We start from the raw sequence: 22,099 nt of genomic DNA, 5'->3' as shown, positions 1-22,099 counted from the left end.
GGTATTGCAGACTTCCCTATGATGTGGCATAATTCTTCCATTTTCAGCAGATGGCATCATTTCCTTAAGTCTGAAGAAAGATAGAAGTCAATACTGAAAAGGTTTTGCAGGATCAAAGAAAAAAGCAGTAAAGGGCAATGCCCCCTAACACAGGGGAGAGATGTCAGGCCTCAGGAGACAGGACAGCTAAATATATTTGCCTCTTTCAGAAACATGAAGGGCATGAAGCCATTCCTGCTTTTGATTTTGCAAACCACGCTGTTGAACCCTGATTACAATTGAGCTTAAAGGTTAAAGCCCAAACAACTGAACTAAAGATTCTCATTGACAGGGCTCTCCTTAGCTGTTAGCGAAGGGTGGTGAAGAAGTATAACGTTTTAAATATCTAAATATAAAACTTTATTCATGTGCATAAAACGTCTCTATTTCACCACTATTCATTTTCCATTTCTAATAGATTTTCTATTTCTCTACATTTATTATATATTTAAAACATATGTTTTAATTCTCACCCTGCTCACCCTTTGCTTCGCATCTGGCTAAAGACTTCCTTTCTCTTTTGGGATGCTTTGACCTTACTCAGTTTGTTTGTACCTCTACACATAACAAAGGACACACCTTAGATCTAATTATTGCAAATGACTCCTTTGTCTCCCACTGCTCTCCTCTTGATCTAGGCCTCTCTGACCACTTAGCCATTCTCTTCAATCTGGAATTACCTGTTTCTAACACCTCCCCCTCACGCTCTGTAAATTTCTGCAACTGGCGATCAATTGATCACCCAAGGTTTGCAAATTCTGTTCTGTCCTCCTTATCCTGTTTCTCTTCCTCTGACTCTCTAGAGGACAAAATACAGTTATTTGACAATGCTCTTTTATCTACCCTCGACACCTTTGGTCCTTTAAAAACTCGAACCATCTCCTTCTCTCACCCTGCCCCCTGGTACAATGACCATCTGCGATTCATGAAGGCAGCCTCTCGCAAACTTGAGCGTAGGTGGCGTCTTTCCGGCCTAAATGTACATTATTAGTCTTCTTATTTATTGTTATTGTCATCCTGTAAAGCGCTTTGAGAAGCCACCTTTAAAGGTCCTATATAAAATAAAGTTTTTTATTATTATTATTATTATTATTATTATTATTATCATCTTACTCTTTCCCTTTGTTTTTAAAATCAATTTCTAATAACCAAACCAAATTAAGATTTGTTTTCTTATAAGAGACATGCTGTTCCAAGTGTACTTTGTCTGAGATAAATATTGTAACAATTTTATTGTAGATATTCTACAGAATCACTTTCCACCAAAGCTATAGGCAAAGTCAAGAAAATGATCTCTGCATTTTGTCATTTGCTTTATTAATTTGCTTTAAGAGTCACTTACAAACCTGATTCTGAACTATTTTTTCCCTTTAACTACAGTAGTTCAAAAATAGAGGGCAGAAGAAAAAACCTGAACATTTGCTTGTGATATAAAGTATAGAAGAAATGTCTAATCCTGTCCTGCAGGGCAAAAGTCTCCCCCAGAGGCCCCAGGCTGCTCCTGTATAACCACACCCTGCATCATATGTTTATTAATGTTTTCTAGAACCTAGATTTTTATATTCCCTTTCCCCAAGCTTCACTGCTACTTAAGACATTTAATCCCAGCAATTTTTATATGCTAATTCAAACAACATTGTAAACCTGCTATTTTAATGGCTGTTGTTATTAGAGATGTGTAACATCCTGCACCACAGAGGAAAGTGGTAATAGCTAGATCTTCTGTAATTGACAATGTAACGCAACTACATCCTGAGCTCTGTTATCAGAACACTACAGGCAAGTTCACTCATTTCCGAAGTCACAACGATGAAGGCTGTTTTTAAAACATTCTGTTTGGGGGTTATAATACTTAGCTGTGGTTCACCAACAGCCACGGAGCTCCTTAATGTGGCTCCGCAACGTGTTCGTGGGGAAAACTGTGCTTTGACAAGAATATTTTTCTGCTGCTCTTAGAAGGAGTCGTCTTTTACAAGGAACACAATATTCTCAGCGACAAATCCCAACAATCAATAATTGATTCAATGTAATCGTTACGAACTTGGAAATGCAAACCAAAAGATTCCGATTCTCTACAGGACCAGGAGTTCATTTCACATCTCTGCTACAAATGTGTTTACTTTGAGATAAAGGCTTCTTATCTTGCTCTGCAAATTGTACATCAGTGCTTTCTGTCCACACAAGTGCCATGCTTAGAAGCAGTCTGATATATGGTGCCTTTCACAGTTCAAGCATTACAAACAGATGGGCAAACATCTAACAAAGAAGCCGATTTCTAGGCCGGAAAACTAACATTCAGCAAAAACCTTCTGCAATCATTAACCGTAAGGCAGGTGCTCTTCCAGTCCTGGCCTACAGTGCGTGACACTCCAGAGAGGGGGATATACCCTCTGAAAAAGATTACTGAAAGGTTTTCCTCACTCCACAATGCAATTCCATTCTAAGCACACATGCAAGGTTTATTTACCCGCTGTGCTCAAGACATCTGGAGATACGGGTAGATATAATGAATGAATAATGAATATTGCAGTGCTAAATGAAAAATGTCAGACCCCCCAAAAAACATCAGCGGCTGAAAGCAATACAAAGCCCGTAAGGGTTCCCTATTCCTGGACCAATAAAGACCCAGCAGAGCACGAAGCTGATGGGATGACCGATCATAGGCATGCTGTGAGCCTCCAAAACATGCTCCAGTAAGATCAGAACGTTGCCAAAGATAAGTTCAGCCTCAACTTCCTGTCTCCAGTACAGAAAGAAAATGACGCTTCTGCAGGGGTAGTACACACAAAACAAATGAACAGTGTGGACACAGCAGACAGAAGCACTATGGGAAATCAAAATGTAGAAAGGAAAAGGAATGAGGAAGGAAAAACTGAAGTACAGTACATGGCACACAGGAATAATGTGTTTGACAAGGGTTTCTTTTATTACAATGTGCAGATGCTTTCATGACTCTGCACATTTCTGAAGAACTTTTGTACTTTTTAAGACTTAAGAACTATATGTAAGCCTGTGACTGAACACCTCTTACTGCTGCTCCCGTTCTGACAGGAGACAGTGCAGGACTCCTCTTCTATTTTTAATAAAGTAAACATTAGGAGTGTTCCTTCACCATAAGAGGTTTCTCCCTCTCTCTGTCTCACAGTTATCAGATTACATTTCCCCCCGATTTAACTGGAATTTAAAAATTCAAAACAGCAATATTAATCACAAAGTTGCCATATGGTTCAAAACATTTTTTCAACATTTATATTGTGCATGTATGGCCACAATCTGGACAATGTCATGTTGGGGCAGCTAATACAGGAGTCATATTACAAGAAAAAAGAGAATGTTATCTACTGTAATCTACTATATGCAATCATTTTTGATTATGTTAGAACATTCTTTTCTTCCCACACACACTGCATGAATGTATTATATTAACTCTGCTTTATTAACATGATTAGACACGATAAACACAACATCCTGCCATGAAGACCAAATACTGCTTAATCTGAGGCCAGAATAACTCTATACTCTTTGATTCTAAGATTTGGCTCAGTCATGTAGGTTATACTGAGAAAGTGAAACTAATTCCCAACAGTGCTCTGGGTATAGCACAAAAAATCAGAGTCATATATTAATGACATGCTGAAGTGTGAACCCACAGTACAAAGTCAAAGGGTTCTTTCTTTCAGATAAACACAGAAGGAGAAAAAAGCAGAAAAGGACAACCTGACCGTACAGAAAAACCAAATCCTGCTTCTGGATTCAGAACCTCAGTTGTAAAATGCCAACTAAATTCACCTCCTGTTTGAGACACCATTAACCTCAAGCAGTCTGAGCAAGGACTCCTTGACACAACCCATCAGAACTAAAAAGAGGAAACAGAAATTAAGGCAGAGAGGGATCACTCTGTAAAACCCCTTCCCGGGCCCTGGGAACAGGAAACGCTGATTCAAGATCGAGCTGCCGTTCTTACAAGCCAGCAGCTGCCTCCCTGCCTCCTGCCATGTGCCAAGGATCAGGTGACATGTCATGTGAACAGGCTGGTGTTCGCTCACTCACCCTGCTAGCCCAGCACACACCACACTTCATACACTTGACCTCCACCTACAGCAGGGGTCTCCAACTCAGTTGTTCTTCTCATCCACAACTTAATCACAGCACTAATTACTCAGGTACTGCTGCAATGAAAGAAATGCTGGTCTGGAAGTATATTTTGACTTTTGTTCCAAATGGTCTCTTAACATGTACACAGTGGACACACGACCCACTGAACTGATCAAAATTTATTTACAGAACATCAGTAGACCCCAACTCTTGGTTTCTTCATGGAGTAAACAAAAATCACAGCATCAAGTAAAAAAAATGTGACTTTCCTAAAAATAAAGTTTTACCTTGAGGGCTTGCAATGCTACTCTAATAAGGCATGTTCACACTGCACCGTAATGCTATTCGTCCACACATTTGCATTTCATTATAATCAGATGACTCCAAGAAGCTCTGCACAAACATTCTGCAGACCTGAACAGCTACAGTATGAATCGGAACTGTTTCTTTAGCTTAACTACTTATCCAATCAGGATCATGGTGGCCTGGAGTCTATTCTGGAAAGCAGTGGGCACAAGGCGGGCTACTCCCTGGACAGGACACCAGTCCATCGCAGGGTGCAGACACAAACACGCACGCATGCATGCGCACAAACACGCACGCACGCACTCACACGCACACCAGGGAGAATTCACAGCATCTGACTTACCCACCAGCATGTCTTTATGAAGTTTAGAGCAATATTTCTATTGGATTGTATATTTCTATTGGATTTCTATTGGATGGTATAGTGATTTTGGACTGGGACGAAACCCACAGGAAGAACATGCAAATTCCACAGTGATAGCACGTTAGGAACTGAACCTGGGAACCCAGTGTTGCCAAGCAGCAAAAGCTAACCACTGTGCCACCCTATTGGCTTAATATACTCTTCTAAACAACTTTATCATTGATAGAACCAATCAGAGCTTTCCCAACTGACGTCAGGACTTCAGGATCCACATAGTTGATATTCTAGATTTGGTACGACTATATTAGGTTAGACTGATCTAAGCAGAATGTTTGCATCTGGACAGCCAGAAACCACAGAGAACAGAAGCCCTGCTGGCAGGGACAGAGAACTGAGGACAGAGATGAAAATAAATTAATGGGAAAAGTGAAGAAAGGAATCAGTACTGATCCAAGAAAGCCCCGGCTAGCTCTGTTATTAGAGCATGAGACTTGTAATCTCAGGGTAGTGGGTTTGTGTCCCACATCGGGTGCCAAGTCCTCTATGTTGGAGGTTGGGGACAAGGCTAACAAACCCTGTCCCATAAAAAAAAAAATGTTACGGTTGCCCCTATGAAGAATGGAATCAGATACACAGACAGCTGTAAGCTAGGGGCAAGTACTGACACAAGAAATGTTACAAACAGATAAATTATAGATACAGTACAGGTCCAGGCAGCAGTCAGCTTGGTTACAGAACTACAATTGAATGTGCATTGCTTTCTTTCTGCTCCATAATTCATACCTACCCAGGAAAATGCAATTGCGTTCCATACAGCAAGGTGATAGCAACGTTAACCACTGGTTCTTCTGCTAGGAATATATATACATCTTATATATATATTGGAAGGATAACTCTCCAGGGTCATAGTGGATTTTAACAAGCAAGCATGAGGACATTTGTGTTAAAATTAAAGTTTTCTGAGATATTGTTTCACGTGCGGTATTAACTTTTTCAAACATAAGGAATAAAAAAGGACCTTTTCAAAAACCACAGGATTCAGCTCTAACATAGGGATCTGAAAAGTCAGGGACCTTTCTGTGTTTACCTCAATGGAAACCAAAGCCCCTGTTAGACAACAGTTTCCAGACTATTTCACGAAAAAAGATTGCTTTATTCTATGCATGAAAATAATTCTGGATCTAACACTTTTATTTTGAAGATTAAAAATGTGGAAAATGTTCTTCGTTACGGTAATAAAAGTAATAAGAAAGAACTTTAACAGGGACAATTGGGAAAACTGACTGGCTGATGACAAGAAAGTTGGCTTGTGCAATAAATAATGTAACTGAATGGATCCTGAAAGAGTTTACAAGATGTGGGCTCATTCTTGTTCTCATATTAGATGAAGCATTCAAACCTCTATGTCACTCCCTTCCATCTCAAATGTATCTAGACAGAGATATAATAATAATACTAACTAACAATAATTGCTTACACTTATATAGCTCTTTTCTGGACACTCCACTCAAAGCGCTTTACAGGTAATGGGGACTCCCCTCCACCACCACCATTTTGTAGCCCCACCTGGATAATACGATGGCAGCTATAGTGCGCCAGAATGCTCATCACACACCAGCTATCAGTGGGGAGGAGAGCAGAGTGATGAAGCCAGTTTATAGATGGGGATTATTAGGAGGCCATGACTGGTAAGGGCCAATAGGAAATGAGGCCAAGACGCCGGGGTTACACCCCTACTCTTTTCAAGAAACACCCTGGCATTTTTAATGACCACAGAGAGTCAGGACCTCGGTTTAACGTCTCATCTGAAAGACAGCACCTCTTTAAAAGTGTAGTGTCCCCATCACTATACTGGGGCATTAGGAACCACAGAGACCACAGGGTGAGCGCCCCCTACTGGCCCCACTAACACCTCTTCATGCAGCAACCTTAGTTTTTCCCTGGAGATCTCCCATCCAGGTACTGACCAGGCTCACACCTGCTGAGCTTCAGTGGGCTGCCAGTTGTGAGCTGCAGGATAGTATGGCTGCTGGCATGATATGATGGAAATATGCAGAGATATAGGCCTGGAATTAATTCCCAGGCACATCTGATCTTGGGACAAAGCCTGGGCCCTTAGCCCAAGCCACAAGCTGACAGCTGGCACTGCCTCTCTCTCTCTTAGTCTGGGAAGGAAGACTAACCTCCTCCTTCCCAGTCATCTCTGCTGGGGCCTCTGCTATGTAAAACCATGGCAAAAAACTCAAGGGAGCCCTCAAGCTAGATGAAGAGCCCTGCAAGAGTGAGAGCAGAGAGGGCCCATCTGCTCAGGGAATACATATTTATGTTCTCACAGTAACGTGAGAAGAGGTGCATTTGTTTTTACCTGCTGTTTCAAGATGTAATGGGATCCTTTGGTGTATTATAAGCTAATATTATTTTTCCCTCATGCTTCTCTTTAATGCTTAGCATGCAGAAATTATAATGCAAAGTGAGCCTTAGTTAAAGGTTATTATTATTTTACTGCTGTACATTTTATCGCATAGCTTTGAAAAATAACAAATGGATTTACTGTAGATTAGAGATTTTTTATTCACCAGAACATCTGCAGATTTTGCAGGGGCTGATAAAACCAAATTAAAATGACCAGTTTCTTTGTTATTATCAGATTCCTCTTACAATGCAGGTCACCAAATACTAAATTAGGCTTCAACTGCACAAACCTCATGGGCTTAGAAGTTTCCAGAGGTTGGGCTTTGACAGCATCATGCTGTACAATCTGAAAGACAAATGCCGTTACTTTACTGCAATGCAAAAAGACTCTTGATATTGACATTTGCAAAACAAAGCACCATTAACGTGGTTGATAATGAAAAACGAATTAGCTATTCAAGTTGTTACATCTCATAAGAAGTGATAAATTGATTCACATTAATATTCCACTGGAATCACAACCTTAGCTTTTATTGGACATTGTAGTATTGGGCCCAGGTATCTCAAGGGGATGTATTGAAACAGATTAACAAAAATCTACCAGGATGTAGCACCCAATTGCACATTAAAAGCTTCAGCAAACAGGACTTTTAAAATGCACTGAAAATGAGAGAGAGTGGGCATCTCCATTTCCCTTGGACATTCAATTCTAAAAAGAGAGAATGTAAACATATTTAACAACATCTGGTGAGAGATTCAACAAGCAGACTTTGCATCTGATACTGGCATTCAGAGATGCAAAAGATAACCATGTTACTGTATTAACAACTAAATAAGACATTGCTGTGCAGTGCCTCACATCGACATTATAGAACTGTCTCCCATGAGTGGAAAGAGTTATCTGGTCACTGTGTTGACTTCTGTGGATCGCCACACTGTCAGTATGAACTCTATATAACCATGGCCAGTCCAGGTTGGCCATTTCATCTATCTTTAACATGGGAAACAAAGGAGGATATCAGAAATAAAAATAACACATGATAGGAATCAAAACTGCCAGATATAAAATTCCCACTTGTGATTTCAAATTTACAAAAATCAATTTGAATTAGACAAGTATGTTTGCTTTAATGAAGATTTTAGATGTATGCATATTTGAGAACATTTTTACCACTTCTGAACTAAAAGACCACAATGATTGCAGTTATTTGTCACCTTGATGTTACCCAAGTTTACAAAAAGGATTTCATATCCCTCTTAAGTTGAATAGAGTGAAGTGTTAATTCTGACACCTGAAAAAGGCTACATGTCCATAACTTTTTCCTAATTATCAGCATGGAATTAAGCTCTACTTCCTCTTTTGCAGCCCGGATTTTGATTCAGGTCTCCACTCGAACCTCTGTATTTTTACTTGGTTCTCATTTCACTTGAGCCAAATACTGTACACCAGCTCTCAGTAAGTAAAATCAAGTCTCACATCCGACTGGATTGAAAGGAACAGGTGTTAAAGTTTCTCCAACATGCACGATACTGTAACTCATCTCCTGGGAACAGATATCATTAGAGAACTTCACCCTGAACATGAAAATTAGTATCCTGCTTTCAAAGCCTGAAAGAGCTTGAATTTCACAACACCACCAATTGAGGAAGACAAGCTAAATGATCTACTGTTGTTTTAAACATTTGTTATATCTTTATATTCCAAGACCAACTCACTCTCACTTAATGAGTGCAATTAATTCTACGTGTTCCTCCAATTTTTGTTTTGAGAAGACAACAAAGCCAACACATCACGACAAATTTTATACTCCTGCTCCATGTTCAATTAATGCAGTGTGCAACACATTTGACTCAATCACATTTTTCCCATGAAATGTTAGTTTTTTCTGGCTTGATCTTTCTTAGGGCTGTTCTTTGCGGCTCGGTTCCAAAGAAGCTGTAATGCAGTTTAAGATGACAGATCGCTCCGCCTCTCCATAAGCTGTCCCTGAAGCCAGCATTCGTCAAGTAGTTTATTTCCAAGAGCAGATGCTAATTGCCAAGAGCAAACGACATACAAACCTCCAACAGCAATCTGACCCAGAGACATGCAGCTCATGCATGGTGCTCTAGGACTCATCTGACCTACTGGCTAGGCTGCATATAACAGCAACACCTATGCTTGTCAGTCACTGGGTGCAAATTCCAATGTTACAGACTGCATAAACAGCTACAGTGCTCAGACTGGGGCCTCTGCACCCAGACATGCTGCTGTCCTGTCTGATATCTCCCCAGTTTTCTCCAGCACATCATCTTCCTCAGCCTGGCCTCCTCCTACATTTTCTGTTATAGAAATCTGCACTGATTTTAGACCTATGGTATCTAAAAGAAACACTATTGGAATTGTAACATCTGATAATAAAAAAAAATACAAATATTAACAAGGCAAAGTCATTATCAGTCTATTAAATGTTTTATTCACTTTAAGCTGGAGTAAACAGATGTTCTCCACGACTTAATTTAATGATTAACATTTGAGGTCTTGTGCATTTCACAGCTGAAGAAACAATTACTGCATGAACTAAACCAGGTGAAAGAGGGGGGTATGTGAATGTTTGCTTGCCTTCAACAGAAGTGCCATTCAGTGTCAGCCTTTCCATATACAGCATATGAACACCAAACTGCTATACCAGTATCTGGAATTTGGAAGGACGTTTCTTTTATATGATATTTCAAGGACAAAATCCTATTAGGCTTTTAATGATATTTAACTTACATTAAATGATATTCCCACCATGCAAATGAAAAGGAAAAATCAAACAGGAGCTCTGTGTCCTGGCAGTTGCACTTACTGTAGCTGCCTTATGCATGGGCAAAGCTAACAAACCACGACTCAATATTCCTACATTCCCTACTAAAACATCTAGACCATCCAGCTAATAGAAACGAGAGGCTGGATTTTGATCACTTCCCTTGACTTAAATGTTCTGTTTACTTGATTTCTTCCTTTCCTGGCAATCACTTTTACATAAAGGTTTAAAAACAGCACACTTCAACTCTCTGGAACAGCGTAAATCTTCTTCCTGCTCACTGTGTTGTTACAATAACACGTTAGAGTGACGCGTTGTTTACATGACAGAACATGAAAAAAGTGGGCTGTCTTCCAGCAGCCTTTTCTCCAAGAGCCTGGTACAAGTTAGAATGGAGAGCCGCCAGCACAATCCTGACAAACTGCAATACAAAGCAAAGGGAGATCAAAACGTGTTCAAACGTGGAACCCATGACTACACTTAGAAAATCTAAAATATACTCCGTCTGCTGGTGCAAGAATGGAGAGGAGATACAAGAGACCCCTCTTATATCCTTCTGAGCAGCTGCCTTCATCAAACACTCAAGACTGAACACATGCAGATGTCCCAGGTAGCCAAACTAACACTCAACACACCTCATGATCCAGCCAGGAAACACACAGAAATATGCTAATATGTCCACTGCACATAAAGCTGAAACTGTATATTAATTTCAGTACCCAACTAAAAGTTGTCAAATTAGCAGAAAGCAAACTGACTGTATGTTTCTTACAAACTCCATACATTTCCCCTTACAAGTGCAGTAGAAATTGTTCTGTTGTGCAGCTGTACTTTGAGAGCCCTGTATGGTGTGGAACTTCGAGCAATAAAGCTGCCCTTTGCTTCTACCAATAGATGTCCAAATAAGTACAAGGCACTGAAAGAGCCTGATCAGATGGTGCATTCGGATTCAATATCTTAAGAGATGTGGATGTAATGGTCTGGTTGCTTCTTTAAAGCTATCATCAGCCACTGTTACCATGAATTTTTAGATGGAATCATCTACAAATGAATATTGTCCAACAAATAATAAAGCGGGTCTAATCTATACACCAATCAATGTATTTTCAGGTATTTTGTTTATTTATTCATGAGAACACTCAATGGCAGATGAAATCCAATGCAGACAAGCGCAGGGTTTTGAGGCAAGGTAATAAAAACATAAATACAGGATAGGAACCATTGAGCTACCCAAGGCTACTTATGAAACTTACTTTCATGATCACATTAACACATTGATTACATCTTCCAGACAATGTGGGAAAACAACAGAGTTAGGTCTCATTTAGAGAAGTGTGTGCCATTTTGGTCACCATGCCACACACTAAAAAGATATTGCTGCTCTTGAAATCATCCAGAGAAGTGTAACCAGATACATTCCAGGGCTAAAGGCAACGTCCTGCACGGACAAGCTGAAGAAACGTTTAGTCTTGAACAGAGAAGAGTATGGGGGACCCAATAGAACATAGAGAACAAAAGGGCAGAAGTGGAAACTACATGAAAGTGTATTTAAAATCAAGAACAGGAGGCACTTCTGAGGCACCATGCGGCTGGAGCCAATCCCTTGGCTTCCTTCAAGAAACAGCTGGATGCGTGTCAGAGATCAGTAAGCTACTACAGTACATTTACCAACCAGGCAAGATCGGCCGAAAGGTCTCCCCTTATTTCTACCCTTTCTTCTGTTCTAATTTGTTATTTCCACACAGGAATCAATGCGGCTGCAGAATCAAAATCACCACACATGAGCTTCAGTCGGAACAGAAAAGCAATTGTTTCCAGGAGGCGTGGGTGGGGGTGGGGGTGGGGGGTGATTAATATACTGTATGTAGCTGTAATTGTAATTTCTTTCATCAAACAAGCCATTACACTTGCGACCACAGTGACGACGATAGCATCCATCTCTTGTGCAAACAATACAAACTGTAAAAACTGAGTACATCTTGCTGAGCTGAAACACCATATCACTAATTTTCACTTCTGTGTGCACTGCTCTGATGCAGTACCTCAGATGGGCCAGTCCGGTTTCGGCTGCATAAGGCGTTTTCACTTCCTTTTTTCCTTCCCCTTTATTTCTCTGGAGAACTAATTTAAATTAATTTCATGCAGCACTGGGGAGCAGAAAGGAAACCAATTCTGCATTTCCGAACGATGGGACAGAAGGACAGGCATGTAGGGAACTTGCCTTTGAGCTGGAAGTAGCTGTAGTTGAAATAACAGCCTCAAGACCAGCAAGTGAATTTCTCTGCTGCCAGAGTTCACTGGAGCTTAATTCACATTGTTTTACTGTAAGTCTTCAGACAACACAGTATATAAGCAGTTTAATAAAGCCTAAATCCAACCCATCTATTCCTGGTACGTTTCGTGGAGACCTGGAGCCACTGCGTGGGATTCAAGTCAGTGGCTCAACAGACAAGAGGAGTCTAGCCAGGACGTCTGTGGGTAGCAGGAGGAAAATGGAGCACCTGGAAGAAACCCTCACTGACATGGACTGAGCACTCAAACTTCACAAATATAGCGCTTCAACCCAGGACTCAATATCCAGGACTCAACCACAGTGCTTTATTTTAAGTGGGCTTGATCTTAAAAAAAATGAATACTGAGCACCCTTTTTCCTTACGCTTGTTAAAAAGCAGCTGAAGCGTCAAGGTCGTCTAAATGAAGTATCAGAAACAAAAAAAAATGTAATAATAAAGTGAAATAATCACTAGATGCACTACATTTGTAAAGCAAAGCCGTCTGTGTTTTGCAAGACGTTTCAGATAAAACAAAAATTGACCTGTTATTTTTTTCCAACCAGCTTTAATGAGGCATTTTCACAGGAGCAAAATAATTAGAATTTTACAATGTCAGTGAACAGGAGTCTTTATTTTTGGGGGAGGAGAGAGATTTCATTTTCTTGTGCATGAGACTATGGACAGTTGAATTGAAGACACCTGTTACACTGTGAAATTAGTGGAAAAGGTGTCTGACAAGCCTATGGCTCTGAGACACAGCTCAACGCCTCCACAGTGCCAGTCATCTCGATCTTGTGATAACTCAGTGCTACCAAATTCAAGTTGCCTTTGAAATGGTAATCTTCTCAAGGAAGCAGAAAGAGCATATTGCTCTTGATATTTATGAAGTTACGGAAATGCAGCATTCCAGACTGAACTCCGCAGAGGAACTTTACTCACTTTTATTCACTTTTTCTCGTCGTTGAGCTCTACTGAAGACATATCTAGCATTTGCTTTTTTTTTGCCATCATGACAGATGCTTATTTCAGAGTAAATTGGCTTTGCATGTTCTTTCCTGTCAGTCTGTCAGGGAGGGCTTTCAAAAGGAATGTGTGATGTCAAAGGAGAGGGAAAGAGGGGGATCTAACAGCTTGAGACTGCACTCCATCCTCAATATTGGCTTCTTCGTCTCCTCTGTGACGAACCTAGAGAAGAAAGGCGGATTTACATTTATAGCACAGGAAAGAAACCTTCCAGCGTCCCAAATCTCAAGCCTGGAATAAGCCACTGTACAAAGGGTTCCCAGACCAGGAACAGAACATGAGACACAGGACAATGAACATCAGGGTTCAAGGCAGTATTCAAGAAGGGAGGGAAAAGTTAAGGAATGATTTATTTGATATTTTTCCAAGTTTTAAATAAGGATATATGCCCTTATTTCTAGCTAATTAGTGTGGATTCAGAACTCTAGCAAAGACGGACCATTATCTGCAAAATCAAGGCAACCCCCTGTATGTTTTCAGAAAGCGGTGAATTTTTTCCCCCATTTCAAGCACCTTTAAAGTAAGCTTTTATTCTTTGTGAATGCTTTGTTCGCATTCAGCGATAGGATAGGATCTGGGCTGAGAGCTACCAGGTAAATAAGCACTGAATTAGGCTAACCCAGGTCTGACAGCTGACAAACTGAAAAGCAATTATAACAAATTAAAATTAAAACAAATTTAAAATCTCAAGAGGTTTCTAAGCAAGCAAAATTCACAACGGTGTTCAAAACCACTATATTACATGCATTATCTATTCTCCTTCAAACTGAATCATCCCGACTTTTCAACTACCTTACCAGCTGCACCAGTCAGGGAGCTTCTCAAATATTTCATGAGATGAGGTGGGCAACACAACCTAGTACCAATGATGATAAAGCCAATTCAGAGAAAGTGATGGATACGTGTGGACACCATATGGAAAAGAACTGGTGGTCTGTTCTACAGTTTGCACTCTGTGTATTGTCTAGTGAACTGGATTTAAAATAATGTATATTTCTTAGATATAAGATTAAATATCATAATAAAGAGCCAATAAACAGTACAATTGTCATCGAATAGGTTGAATAGGAGAGGCTACTGTAAATGTCCTCTGTGAGGGGAAAAAAAAAGAAACAGCAAAAATAATTCCTGCTAGATTAAAGATCGTCCCACGCTGACGATCTGACCATGCAAAATTAGATGAAGTGAACACCGGAATAAACAGAGACTGGATGATGAAAAATGTGGGTCAGGGCTGTTACAGATGTTGGAGGATCAGAGGTGGAATTATATGGTATGGGCAAATGAATATGTGGCTGTCTTAATGGATACCCAAAGGAAATGACCCCCCTGAACTGAATATCTCCAGATTTCTCATACTATACAGGATTAAGGGATGCCCCTGCCTCTCTGTGATTCAGTAGAATGGAAGAGATTTCTTTATGCTGCTAACTTCACAACATGCAGCCAAGAGGTTAAGGGGATTTTCTTCTCTGTATACAACAAAATATTTTGTGTTATCACTACTGTCATAATTGCTCTGGTCATTCCATTCAAATAGTCCAGCTGGGCTTTATATTTAGATGACTCCTGACTTAAATTATTGACTTAAATTAACAGTAATTTAAAGTGAAAAATCACCAATATGATGAAAGAGGAGGAAGAATCACAACCTTCATTATTTGTATTTACACGTTTTAGGAGGTTATTTGCAGCTACTGATGTCCACACTGAACTGTTGAAACTTAGACACTTAAAATTGAATGCTGCTTAAGTGTCTTGTTTGCGCAATGAGCAGAAGAATCAAAGCTCTGCAAACACACACAACACTCCATAAATATAACAGTACCATGGTTAACCAGCGCACTTGACACATTCGGGGAAAAAGGAGGGGTCTTTTGCATTAACAACAGCTGCAAAAGCATTATCTTCAGCATTTTACATTACATACAACAACAACTTTTTGATAGGTGCTACTAAAATGATGTTTTTGAAAAGAGAGTGTAACATTTTGACTGTTCCTATTTGTTACGCAATTCCTGTACAGATGCATTTATGAAAGGATAATAGTAGTCTAGTCAACTATTTTTCATATACACTTTAAATTTATGCTATCACAATGAATTTTTGGGGGGAAATCTCCTAGCATTAGCCCTCATGGCACGGTTCTGCAATTTATTCTAGCTCTTAAGAACCCTCTTAGTAAAACTATTTTCTGAAGCAGCGCTGCATTAGAATCAGGTCTTAACGCTCCACTTGTGCCCTCCCATAGAACTTGATAAACTTCAATTAAAATAACCTGGCTTCTGAACAACTCAACCTACAGTATAACAGTGATTGGACAGTGTTCAAACCCCTGCAGTACAGTCCTATCTAGTTTCTTCAGGCCCTTCATCTAGGCCTGTGCACCACTAGAGTGGAGGCAACTATTGATTAGAAAATCCCTCCAAATCCTTAACTAGGCTGTACAGTTTTCTCCCTCACATTTCCAGCCCCCTTCCTACAGAAGGAGCTTCCACAATGATAAGAGTGCAGCGATTTTGTTTATCTCCTGTAGATCAGTGAAAGAATTGAAAGAAATGCAGTCTGAAGATTCGGCAATGTGACGATCCAACACAACCAACATCACCATTTGTTGAAGCGTCCTTACCTGCACAATAACCACAGCTCTCCAGAGCAAATGCAATATTGACAAAAGGAAGCATCTGTCCAAGACAGAGTCCCAGATCTTATTTTAGCACTGAGGTGAGAAAGACAGTATGTGGAATATGCATTTCCAATCGACCCTGGGAGTCCATCCTAGAAGCCTGTGCCAAAGTCAGGAGGAATTTTGCTTGTCCGAATTGGGACCCGCTGTCCCAGCTCAGAAAGTCGGCAGATTATCAAAAAGAGATGGTGCAAGACCAGCTGCTGTCCAGACTATACTACACTCTGTCAGTGAGGGAATATTTACGCAGAATACTTAGAAGCATGTAGTGGGAACACTGAATCATATGATTCCTTTTTAATGTTTCAATAGGAATAGCAGAATTTCAACAGGTGGAACATGTTTGTACCCTTGGGACGCCCAAATACACTGTATCAAGTTCCCATAAATCATCTTAGCTTTACGAACACAATTTGCCACCCTCTGTCAATGGTGTTTGTGGATACTAGTTGAGAGAAAATTTACCATTTTTATTTTTATTCCTGTAACTATAAATAGGCTTACGTTACACAGTATGGCTTTGCAAAAGAATTCAGCCTCTGCCAGCATGGCATTTCACATAAATGCAAGTATAGAATTTGTTCAAATTAACTTTTTTACTCACAACTTTAAACTACAAATGTAACACTGTTATATGTGAACGAAGCTGAAAATCAGCAAAGAATATCTTCAAAGTGCAAGTTTTCAGTGTAAGTCACATCACACAAGTAACTCTGTCAAATACTGATGCTATCAGTATTTTCTGGATTATCTGACAGTTTTACAGAGTGCAATGGTGTAAGTTTGTCCATTCCTCCTGTCAAAACAGCTCCAGTACTGACAAAACCATTGGGAATAGCTGTAGGACTGCAAGGACATTTTATTAGAAATTTTCTGTTGGAGTCAAGTCAGGACTTTGAGAGGGCTTCATCTTCTTGACAGACGCAGCTTTGACTTGGACTTCCGATTCCTCTCCTGTTGAACTATGACATTTTTACTGAGTTCTTTGGAAGATTTAAGCAAGGTTTCCTCTAGGATTCGCTTATTTTTGCATAATTCATTTTCCCCTCAATCCTGACAGGCTGCCCAGTCCCTGCTGATGAAAAGCATCTCTGTGCCGCTACCGCTATGTACGACAGTAGGGATGGTGTTGACGGGGTATGCTGTGTTGAGCTTGCACCAGCTGTAATGTTTAGTATTTATCTGACCATAAAGCCTTCTGCCACATACATGTAAGTATAACTTAAATGAGACAGAGTCTTTTCCAGTAAAGACTGCTTTCTTGCCATCAGTCCAGGTGTGTGTTAGGACTGGGATATTGTTGCTGCATGAGCAGTGATCTCATCCTCCCTCAGCTTTTTGCCTGCCTGTACAGAGCGAAAGGGCTGATGAAGGTACTGTAGCGTTTGGGTACTGTGACACACAACCCACTTCTTAATGGATACAGTGTGCGGAAAGGGATGGGCAACTTTCTCCTGACCTGTGCCCCTCTACCACTTCGCCCTCTTTCGTTTCGAAAAGCTCCTTGGTCTTCATGGTCAATTTGTTGTATCATGTGAAAAGCAAAGGGAATATGTATATGAGGGAACTTACAGAGCCAGGTGTGATTTTTCTGAAGTAAAGTTAAACCGCTTTGATTAGTCACAGGCAGAGACCATTAGACACACATGATGACATTTTAAACCATTGTTTTCGCACAGGAACTGATTTAGGCTCATTCAAAATAAAAAGTATTTGCCGATTATCAACAATTTTAGCTTTATCAGCTTTAGAGCAGATTTTATAAATTCTAAATAAGAAAGTCACATTTGAAAGCAACAAAATGTGGAAACTTTGCGAAGTACTGTATATACAGTATTAACAAGAACCTAATTGCAAAATTGAAAATAATTATTTTTGAAAGCTCAATTACATACTAGTTTCTACTAATTTATACCACAGCCACTCAAAACCACTGGTGAAATACCCATTCTCAAAGAGAATTTGGGGGCATCAAAAGCTGTTCAGTGGCAAGCTTATTTAGAATTAAGAATAAAATATCACAGGTGCAGTACTGAACATTGAGAAATCTCTACATTCCCTGTAAAAATGAATGTGCAGTGATTTCAGAGTCTCGTGGTTTATATATAGAACAGGGTTTTTACTTTCAAGAACACTATCAAAGTATGTGACTCTATAAAAATCCAGTCTATCTTTCTGCTTTTTCCCTGAAAGCTATCAGTTTACCTCTAGGAGCAGGTGTGCCTACAGCATATAAAAATTCTGCTTCCCTATTTATTATTTTACTGTCAATACAAAGTGTCCCTGTTGTAAGTCACCATGATATGATTTTGCATATTGTACATGTCATCAAGTAAGGAAACTAAATTCAAGATGCATTTCACAGATCCACACTTGCTTCATTTTTCAAGGCACCAAAAGCCAGCAGCATACTGTAGGTCAGGCGGCAGGCATTGTAGTGTACTGTGACATCATAATTCTTTGTGTCCTTTGTGTCACCTTCCTTCATAGGTTTGGATATACAATACTTTAAAAGTTACAGGTGCATATACTGTACCTTATCTGAATCAAATTGATTTACAAGATAACAGTAACAACAGACTTCCCTTATCAATTTCTATTTATTGTGTTTTAAGGGTTTACACAGTAGGTATAATATATTAATGTACATGTGTACATACATATATTGTATTGTGAGATACCACATGTTGTATCTCAAGACAATTACATTTTTCTCACAGATATTAATTCACCTTTATAAGTTGTTTTGCCCTCATAACAGGAACCTATGAATCTTAATTAAGTTCCCTCTTCATAAACATAGATTCCCAGCACCGAGGTCAAATGCTGTTGCGCTCTTAAGTGGGATGTGGTAGACATTCCCAATCCGGCAGAAAAGGGGTGTAGAAAATTCAGGTCACGAGACAACATACTAGGAGAGAACATCATGGGTAATAGGCTCTAGTACACAGGCCACAGTCTGAACTGCATGTTTTCCAAAATATAATTTCTGACAACCATATGTTTACAATACCAACCAACTGACCCAGAAAACCTACTGTACAAAGCCTCACTTTATCGTACAGAGAAGGGGCTTCTGTCTAGGAAATTAAAAGTCAGCCTGGATAACAGCACACTTTTTGTCTGGCCACAACACTTTCCCCATGTACAAAAACAGCCAATGGATCAGTCAAATAAAAGCTGTGACACAAATCAAAATAACTATATTCCTAAAAACAGGTCCTTTCCAAGGAAAACATGACACATGTTGTCGGTTTAGTTCAGCAAGGCAAAACTGGAGTTTTCCACTTCCCTTCCATGCGATTCCAGACTTACAAATGAAAAACTGTAGTATATACTGTATAAAAGAATAAGTAATAGATTTATTCCATGCTGAAAAGAGAAGAAAGAAAGCAACGTTTCAGCTGTAGAGCCTTCTTCGGGTGTATACTATATAAAGTCGTCTTACAGCTGACATAGCAGAGAATTATAAGAACAGGAAGAATTCTGTGAGAATTCTAAGCAGCTGCTGAAACAGCAAAGGTCTGGCCAAAAGCTCAGTCCTGTATACAGCTCCCCAGCAATGTTACCCCATCGCTTCTTGTAACTTGGCTAGAATCACTGACATGACTCTCGAAGTGTTTAAACCACCCTCACTCACACTGCCACACAATCTGTATCACACTCGTCCTACTGACAATTTGTCAGGCTCTGATCTCACTTTTAATTATATAAATGACACAACAGTCAAATCAAATGCAATACATATATTCTTGAATCAACAACAAGTTGCCGTTTTTGTTTTTCCAAAAGGACTATAAAGGGACTGTTATGTATTTCCGCCATTCAGGATAAAAGACTGAGTATTAAACTGAGTTTACAAAGGCACGAAATCCTGTGAATTGCTTCCTTTCTCTGGTAAATTACATAACCACATGACCAGCACCCCTCTGCACCCCTCCATACTCTCACTGCAGTTACACAGACCTGGTGAGCTTCCGCCATGCACCTTTCGATGTGTCAAAGGTCTGTTATCCCACAATATGAGACAGACCTTCTTAGCCCTAGTTATTATCAACCAATATTATTAGTTATTATCTACCAATATCTACCAGCTTCTAGCAATATTAGGTGACTATCAAATTTCACTGCACTTTTGGTATATACAATGTTTTAAAAAAGACCTTACTGCTACAATTTTTACTGCTTTGCTCTACTGTAGGAAGGCATTTATTATACAGACAGCATATTCCCTTAAGTTAAGCAGTCAGCCCTTTGCACACACAAATTGATTCCCAATGTGGGCCTACCTATATTCTCCAATTCCTGAAATCTGGGCTCTGACACCCTCTTGTTATGCTTGTGTGTCCCTTTGAGGGCCAGCTGTGCCTGATTACACCCAGGACTCTAAGTACTGCCACTCCTACAACAAGGGGCGACTGTCCTGCATTAAACTCTTAATGACTCACAGGTTTACTCCTGAAAGTAGAGCTTAAAATTGAAGCCCCTCACAAATACTTAAAAGACATTTCACCCCCCTCTTCCGTGTCACATTTGAAGAAGAAAAGACTCACACCAACTGTCTCTCTATTCCTTCGTGAACACTCATCTCAAACTACTCAAAGGTGATTTCCAATAAAATTGAGCCATCTGGTTCATGTTTCTTCACCTTTCTTTAAACCCGCGTTTTCCAAATCTGAGTCCTGTCGACTCCGTAAATTCTATTATTTGAAATACATAAAAAAACTTGTGAAATATTTAAGAAACATATAGCGACCATACACAAGAGGTTGTGTGAAGCAGTGGTTATAGGACTCTTGACTAGATCGCTGCAGGTTCAAATTCCAGGTGGGAACATTGCGGCCATGCCCTTGAGGTACAGTACAATACGATTACAAGACGGCACCACGAACGGCCGTAGAAACTGTTCGTAAAACTCGAAGAGAGGCAACTATCATCTCAATCTCAACAACGATAGCGGTCTGTTTTATTATTAGCTAGATAAGATACAGTAGATACAGTACCAGCATAGTGTTTTCTACATCCAGTACTTTAGACAACCAGGTCAGACTACCTTACAGGAGGTATCGCTGTTTGATGACACAGCGTCTGAATGGTTTAATCAATTAACTGCTAAAGAAACAATCTGCTCTTAATTTGCATCACATTCCTGAAAGCACGATCCGTTTAATCTGCAGTAGTGCAAACTGCCTGTCAGTGCGGTATGTTCCAGAATGATTCCCCATCTCAAATCAAACACTTTGCTGTCCGAGGAGTCTGAAAGGCAACAGTAATACGCATTTATATTATGTAAACCACTAAGATGACCGAAATCGTACGGGAGGCGGTCAGACTACTGCACGGATAGAAAGTAGCTCGCATTTTAGCCTTATTTTATATTGCATTTTTTACCATCAAATCTGCTAACGGTACATGAAAGGTTAGTGTTTGAAAATGATGCTTTCTCTTCCCAGCTGTTAATTACAGCCCCCGACTTAAGCCCTTCTAGTAACTGATGCTGTGTATGTAACGGAATCACTACTTGACGTGTTTCTGCGCCTAATATATATGAAGGTCAACGAAACGAAACCACAAGAGTAAAACAGCATAATTTCCGTAAATATGAACGTTTCATAACACGCAATTTCTTTTCCAAAGCATTATGCGCTTGATGCTGAACCATCCCTGTCCACCCCTGAAGAATATATCCCAAAGGAAATGGAATACGTAATTACAACCCGTTTCGCATCTTATTTGGAATAGAAATACTCAAATCCAAGGCATTAAACGAACTGATAGACTTTTTAACGACCCAAAAGGATGCCTCCACCGTCAGCACAAAAAAACATGCACTTGTTATTTTTATAGCCTCGCGCAACAACAGTTGTGCATTTATTTTTTATTAAACGACGAAGTGGCGGAAAATGTAAAGCATTCGTTTCAAAAATCATTCCTGCACACGAAAATTTCTTAACAAGGGGAGTCTGCTTACCCAAAAAACGAAGGAATAGACGATAAGGAGTGTTTTGAGACAGGTTATCACTGGTTTGGTCTCCATTCTCCTGGATGCCATACTACACTGAAGTGAAGTGCAGAATTATTACAGGAGGTGCGTTACTGTGATTCTCCACTG

At 39.8% G+C, this 22,099-nt stretch overlaps 1 protein-coding gene across 1 annotated transcript in view; it reads right to left on the bottom strand.

Moving 5' to 3' along the window:
* Nucleotides 1-22,099, bottom strand: part of tspan7 (tetraspanin 7) — a 77,309-nt gene extending 55,210 nt beyond the window's left edge. Inside the window, exon 1 of the mRNA XM_069178818.1 lies at nt 21,959-22,099. Within this exon, the coding sequence (XP_069034919.1) occupies nt 21,959-22,039 (81 nt within the window). The 5' untranslated portion in view covers nt 22,040-22,099. The remainder of the gene's footprint in view (nt 1-21,958) is intronic.

The sequence above is a fragment of the Lepisosteus oculatus genome, chromosome 15 (assembly GCF_040954835.1).
Source record: "Lepisosteus oculatus isolate fLepOcu1 chromosome 15, fLepOcu1.hap2, whole genome shotgun sequence".
NCBI lineage: Eukaryota > Metazoa > Chordata > Actinopteri > Semionotiformes > Lepisosteidae > Lepisosteus > Lepisosteus oculatus.
The sequence above is the reverse complement of the archived record's forward strand: the minus strand, read 5'-3'. Positions and strand labels throughout refer to the sequence as shown.